This window comes from Colobus angolensis, unplaced genomic scaffold (assembly GCF_000951035.1).
Source record: "Colobus angolensis palliatus isolate OR3802 unplaced genomic scaffold, Cang.pa_1.0 Scaffold516, whole genome shotgun sequence".
Taxonomy (NCBI): Eukaryota; Metazoa; Chordata; class Mammalia; order Primates; family Cercopithecidae; genus Colobus; species Colobus angolensis.
The window spans coordinates 1,979-9,120 of record NW_012118666.1 but is presented as its reverse complement, the minus strand read 5'-3'; the positions used below and the strand labels follow the sequence as shown (position 1 = coordinate 9,120).

General features: G+C 47.0%; 1 protein-coding gene across 1 annotated transcript in view; it reads right to left on the bottom strand.

Annotated features, from left to right (window-relative positions):
* LOC105525051 (general transcription factor II-I repeat domain-containing protein 2B) overlaps nt 1-5,423 on the bottom strand; it is a 32,314-nt gene extending 26,891 nt beyond the window's left edge. Inside the window, exons 1-5 of the mRNA XM_011960584.1 lie at nt 5,040-5,423; nt 2,999-3,182; nt 2,802-2,830; nt 653-707; nt 240-283 (exon numbers count right to left, since the gene is read on the bottom strand). Coding sequence (XP_011815974.1) covers nt 240-283; nt 653-707; nt 2,802-2,830; nt 2,999-3,182; nt 5,040-5,109 — 382 coding nt within the window. The 5' untranslated portion in view covers nt 5,110-5,423. The remainder of the gene's footprint in view (nt 1-239; nt 284-652; nt 708-2,801; nt 2,831-2,998; nt 3,183-5,039) is intronic.
* Nucleotides 5,424-7,142: the final 1,719 nt, after the last annotated feature.

Below are 7,142 nucleotides of genomic sequence, written 5' to 3'. Positions count from 1 at the left end.
GGTTCAAGTGATTCTCCTGCCTCAGCCTCCCGAGTAGCTGGGATTACAGGTGCCTGCCACCACGTCCAGCTAATTTTTGTATTTTTAGTAGAGACTGGGTTTCACCATGTTGGTCAGGCTGGTCTTGAACTCCTGACCTCAAGTGATCCGCCTGCCTTGGCCTCCCAAAGTGTTGGGATTACAGGTGTGAGCTACCACGCTTGGCCGATTCTTGATTCTAAAAGCATCATGGTACCCACCAGAATCTTCCATGGGTTCAGTTTTCACACTGATGGGGCCGCAGCTGCAAGGAGAAGGGAACCCTGGTCAGGATGGGCAGGGTGAGGACCAGGCAGAGCCGCCTGGACACGCTAAGCTCAAATGCCCTGGGTCTCTGCGGCACCAAATCCCCCTCCTCCCATCAACCAAATGCAACACTGCCTCCACTCTAACATTAATGTTCTTAATAAGTTGTTCCAAAATTAAACGTGTCTACTGAAAATAGTCTTCTAATTCCAAAGGTCTTTCTGGACAAAGAATAGGACAGAAAATAAGGAAGAGAAGAAGCACACTAACCCTTTACACTGCACTTAAATGCTGTAAGGAGGCCTGTCATCCAAAAACGAACACTGTGCATAGCTGTGGATTTTAGTTGCTATGATTTATCTTTTACCTTTCATTTGGTGATACTGTGGATCTCTCAGCATCTGTTGCCATCCCAGGGCCACCTGTGGAGGAATAAAAAGACACACCAGCCCCTTTTAGCACCTTGGAAAATGACTAACATCAGAAGGCATAGAAATTGACAGCAAACACACAGAAAACGGAACTCCCAGATCGAAGCCATCGTGGAAAAGTCATTGAGAGAGAAACTGACTCAAAGCAGCCGCTGTGTTCCGGGGCCATTTGTGTGGGCAGGATGGGGATTACCGAGGAGTGTTTTGGGGCCAGAGCATGGGCATGGGGCTGAGCCTCAGCTCACCAGCTGGGCTGCCTCCAGCAACTCACTAAACCTCCCTCGGCCTCCACTTCCTTGTGAACACGGTGGTTGTGGGAGGATTCATGAATATATGCAAAATGACTACCACAGTGCCTGTACGTTGTGAGCACTAAGTTACAGCTGCTATGACACGAGCTTCCCCTTGATCTGTGGTTTCGCTTTCCTCAGTTTGTTCCCCAAGGTCAACCAAGGTCTCCAAAGAGTAAACGGAAAATTCCAGAAATAAACAATTCAGAAGTTTGAAATCACACGTTGTTCTGAGCAGCGTGATGAAGTGTGGTGCCGTCCTGCCTGGATGTGACTCATCCCTTTGTCCTGCAATCCATGCTATCTACACTACTTGCCCATTAGTCACTGAGTAGCTGGCTCTGTTATCAGACTGATGGTCCTGGGAAGGCTGCAGTGCTTGTGCTCAGGTCACCTTTATTTGACTTCATAATGGCCCCAAAGTGCAAGAGCAGTAATGAGGGCATACTGTTATAATTGTTCTATTTTATCTTTAGTTATTGCTGTTAATCTCCTACTGTGCTTGATTTATTGATTTACTGAGATGGATCTTGCTCTGTTGCCTGGGCTGGAGTGCAGTGGCACGATGTCGGCTCACTGCAACCTCCACCTCCCGGGTTTAAGCAATTCTCCTGCCTCAGCCTCCCGAGTAGCTGGGACTACAGGCGCACACCACCATGAGCGGCTAATTTTTGTATTTTTAGTAGAGACAGGGTTTCACCATGTTGGCTAGGCTGGTCTCAAACTCCTGACCTCAGGTAATCCACCCACCTTGGCCTCCCAAAGTGCTGGGATTACAGGCATGAGCCACCACGCCCGGCCTGTGTTTGATTGATAAATTAAACTTTCTCATAGGTATGTATACATAGGGAAAAACAGTATATGTAGGGTTCTGTACAACCCATGGGTCTGGGCATCCACTGGGGGTCTTGAAGCATATTCCCCAAGGAGAAGCGGGGACCACTGTATCATTGTTTTTCTGTGATGATGATACAAGTCAGTTGGAACAACAGTCCATGGCCACCTGCTACCCTGTCCCCTCACTTCTCCTTTAATGTGAGTTAGAGGATGACAGGAACTCACCATCGCTCCCGAAACAGACTTTGCACTGTGTTTAGTCCCCGGCTCAGAAGAACTGGAGCATGTCATACACCCAGCAGGTGCCTTGTGAACTGTGCCACCCCCGACCCCTGCCATCTCCTTACTCCACCTAGGCAGTCTCAGCAAGACATTCTCTTTTATTCTTATTTATTTATTTATTTATTTTTGAGACAGAGTCTCATTTTCTCACCCAAGCTAGAGTGCACTGGCACAATCTCAGCTCACTGCAAACTCCACATGTCGGGTTCAAGCGATTCTCCTGCCTCAGCCTCCCGAGTAACTGGGATAACAGGTACCCGCCACCACGCCTGGCTAACTTTGGTAATTTTAGTAGAGATGGGGTTTTACCATGTTGACCAGGCTGGTCTTGAACTCCTGACCTCTAGTGATCTGCCCACCTCTGCCTCCCAAAGTGCTGGGATTACAGGTGTGAGTCACTGCGCCCAGCCAGGTTTTTTTTTTTAAATAGCTACAAATGTATTTCTCTTTTCTTTTAAATTTATTTCTTCTAAAAAAAAAGAAAAAAAAAAAGGGGTGGGGGGAGGAGGGAGATACATCTACAGAACGTGCAGGTTTGTTACCTAGGCACATGTGTGCCACAGTGGCTTGCTGCACCTATTGGCCCGTCCTCTAAGTTCCCTCCCCTCGCCCGAATTCAAGTTTTAATGAAGAAGAAGCTCAGAAGAGCCACCAAACCTGAGAAGGTGTTACTTACCCAGCTGACTCTCTGGTTCGAAGAAGGGTCTGCAAGAAAAGCAACACCGTTACCCAGCATGGACATATGAAAAAAGGATGACACATCTGAACAGTCAGCTCTGAATCGCAACAGGCGGAACGCACGAGTGAATTAAAGTTACGCGATCAGTTTCATCTTTAAATGAACTGAGGGGGTGGGGGTGCAGAGCGTGTCACCTATTTATGATGAATGAAATCCCTGCTTTGTTCTCCAAAATCCATTTCAGGGTTTCAAGGTTGTAATTCTCAGGGTGTTGAAAGGCAACGCCTTCCGGAAGCCCCTGCACTACCACAGCCGACTGGTCTCGCAGCATCTTCTCATAGGGAACAGGCACCATCACTGTCGTCCCTAAGGCTTTACCTACAAGAAGATGCAAACGTCTTTAGATGGTGTGAACCTAATGTTCCACCAGTGGTTTTTTCAGGTTTTTTTTTTTTTTTTTTTTTTTGTAGAGATGGCGTCTCACTCTGCCACCCAGGCTGGAGTGCAATGGTGAGATCTCGGCTCATCGCAACCTCCGCCTCCCGGATTCAAACAATTCTCCTGCCTCAGCCTCCCAAGTAGCTGGGACTACAGGCACACACTGCCACACCCAGCTAATTTCTTTTGTATTTTAGTGGAGATGGGGGTTTCACCATGTTGCCCCAGACTGGTTTCAAACTGCTGAGCTCAGGCAATCCACCCACCTTAGCCTCCCAAAGTGCTAGGATTACAGGCGTAAGCCACCGAGCCCAGCCTAGTTTTTTTTTGTTGTTGTTGTTTTAATTAAGAGACAGGTTTCGACTGGGCTCACTGCAATCTCTGCCTCCTGGGTTCAAGCAATTCTCCTGCCTCTGCCTCCTGAGTAGCTGGGATTACAGCTGCCTGCCACCGTGCCCGACTAATTTTTATATTTTTAGTAGAGACGGAGTTTCACTATGTTGGCCACGCTGGTCTCGAACTCTTGATCTCAGGTGATCCGCCCGCCTCAGCCTCCCAAGTAGTTGGTGTGAGTTACTAGGCCCGGCCTGCTATCTAGCTTTTTAAAACACTGCAAAGGATTTTTGAAAATTATTTTTATTTTATTTTGTAGAGACAGGGTCTTACTATGCTGCTCAGTCTGGTCTCAAACTCCTGGGCTCAAATGATCCTCCCACCTTAGCCTCCTAAGTAGCTGGGATTATAGGCTCAAGCCACCATGTCCAGTGTGTGTGTGTGTGTGTGTGTGTGTTTGTGTGTTTTAAATTCCCATCTTCATGCCTATGGAAAGACATGGGTAGGTGGAGCGACAACTGAGGGGTGAGGGAGGTGACTGAGCCAACATTGACTATCTTTAACAATACACTGGCCTTGATGTGAGGGCTCTCTAAAATGGGATCAAGGAAGAAAGACTGATCAATACAGAAGTTTCCACAGAGCAGAAGATCCAAGATCCACATCATCTTCTATAAGAACACTTAATCTGGTAATCAAGAACTGGTGGCCAGGCGTGGTGGCTCACACCTGTAATCCCAGCAATTTGGGAGGCCAAGGCAGGAGGATCACCTGAGGTCAGGAGTTCGAGACCAACCTGGCCAACATGGCGAAACCCTGTCTCTACTAAAAATACAAAAATTAGCTGGGCGTGGTGGTGGGCACCTGTAATCCCAGCTACTCAGGAGGCTGGAGTGGGAGAATTGCTTGAACCCACGAGGCAGAGTTTGCAGTGAGCTGAGATCGCGCCATCGCACTTCAGTCTGGGCGACAGAGCAAAACTCCCTCTCAGCAAAAGAAAAAAACAAAACCCATATGCTTATCCTTGGTTGATAAGCATATGGATTTTGAAATGTTCAAAACATTGTAAGTAGTCATGGCAATAAGATTGTCTGTGACACTGTCCTACTCCTGGGTGAACCCCTTAGAGAATTCATGCTTGGCTGGGTGCAGTGGCTCACACCTACAATCCTAGCACTTTGGGAGGCCAAGGCGGGCGGATCACAAGGTCAGGAGTTCGAGACCAGCCTGGCCAACATGGTGAAACCCCATCTCTACTAAAAGTATAAAAATTAGCTGGGTGTGGTGGTGGGCGCCTGTAGTCCCAGCTACTTGAGAGACTGAGGCAGGAGAATTGCTTGAACCCAGGAGGCGGAGGTTGCAGTGAACCAAGATTGCATCATTACATTCCAACCTGGGTGGCAGAGCAAGACTCCGCCTAAAAAAAAAAAAAAAAAAAGAATTCATGCTTAAAGTGAACGTTACCATAGCAAAAGCAGAAATAGTCCTCCACTGCCTTCCTGAGTATTTCCGTTTCTCCGGAGTGGACCTGCATCCCGTTCACAGGGCAGGGAGGTTTCACCTCACGTAGCCCTTCTGCAACGCCTGTAAATGGATGATTGGCATTAGGTCAGTATCTAAGCATTTGTGCTGTACACTTCCATACTTTGTTTCTGGTATTGAAAGAAAAAAGGGGAAAAAAGTGAATAAATATAAAACAAGATCTTTTAAAGAAAGACAATAAAAAATTGTATTTATGATAAACAGATTAAAGAACTATAAAAAATCAGCTTATAAAGAAATAGTACTAGTTTAAGGAAATTATTATTTTTAGAGACAGGGTCTCACTCTGCTGCCCAGGCTGGAGTGCAGTGGGCTGATCAAAGCTCCCTGCAGCCTCAAATTTCTGGACCCAATAATCCTCCCACCTCTGCCTCCCAAGTAGCTAGACTTACAGGAGTGCACCATCACACCTGGTTAACTTTTAAAATTTTTTTCAAGATGGGATCTCACTATGTTGCCCAGGCTGGCCTCTAACTCCTGGCCTCAAGCGATCCTCCCATCTCAGCCTCCCAAAGTGTTGGGATTACAGGTGTCAGGCACTACACCCAGCCAGAAATTATCTTTATAACAGAAATTTGATTTGCTATATCAATGTAAGTGGCACAAGTATAGTTTTTCTTTTCTTTTTTCTTTTTTTTTTTGACAGAGTCTCACTCTGTCACCCAGGCCGGAGTGCAGTGGCACAATCTCAGCTCATTGCAAGCTCCGCCTCCTGGGTTCATGCCATTCTCCTGCCTCAGCCTCCCGAGTAGCTGGGACTATAGGCACCTGCCACCACACCTGGCTAATTCTTTTGTATTTTTTACTAGAGACGGGGTGTTAGCCAGGATGGTCTCAATCTCCTGGCATCGTAATCCACCCGCTTCGACTTCCCAAATTGTTGTGATTAACAGGTGTGAGCCACCGTGCCCAGTCAAGTATAGTTTTCTTACATGGATATATTGTGTCATTGGTGAAGTTTTAGTGTACTCATCACCCAAATAATATACATTGTATCCATGAAGTAATTTATCATCCTTCACCCGCCTCCTGCCTCCCACCCCTCTAAGTCTCCAATGTCTCTTATTTTACACTCTATGACCATGTTTTTGTTTGTTTGTTTGTTTGTTTTGAGACAGAGTCTCACTCTGTTGCCCAGGCTGGAGTGCAGTGGCACAATCTCAGCTCACAGTAACCTCTGCCTCCTGGGTTCGGGAAATTCTTGTGCCTCAGCCTCCCTAGTAACTGGGATTACAGGCGCCCGCCACTACACCGGGCTCATTTTTGCATTTTTAGTAGAGACACAGTTACATCATGTTGGCCAGGCTGGTCCTTGAACTCCCGGCCTCAAGTGATCTGCCCACCTCGGTTTCCCAAAGTGCTGGGATTACAGGGGTGAGCCACCACGCCCAGCCCCACACTCTATGTCGATGTGTACCTATTATTTAGCCCCTCTTATAAGTAAGGACATGCAGCATTTGCCTTTTTAAGTTAAAGACAATAGCCCCCAATTCCATCCATGTTGCTGCAAAAGACATCATTCTTTTTTTTTTTTTTTTGAGAGAGAGTCTCTTACTGTCGCCTAAGCTGGAGTGCAGTGGCGTGATCTCGGCTCACTGCAACCTCTGCCTCCCGGGTTCAAGTGATTCTCGTGCCTCAGCCACCCGAGTAGCTGGGATTACAGTCATGTGCCACCATGCCCGGCTAATTTTTGTATTTTTAGTAGAGATGAGGTTTCACCATGTTGGCCAGGCTGGTCTAGAACTCCTGATCTCAAGTGATCCATCGCCTCGGCCTCCCAAAGTGCTTGGATTATAGGCATGAGCTACCGCGCCTGGCCATTTCATTCTTTTTTATAGCTCAGTAGTATCCCATTGTGTACGTACCACATTTTCTTTATCCAATCATCTGGTGATGATGGATGCTTAGCTTGATACATATCTTTGCTACTGTGAACAATGCTGTGATGAACATTCAAGGCAGGTGTCTCTTTGATAGAATGATTTCTTTTCCTTTGGGTAGATGCCAAGTATGGGCTTGCTGGAT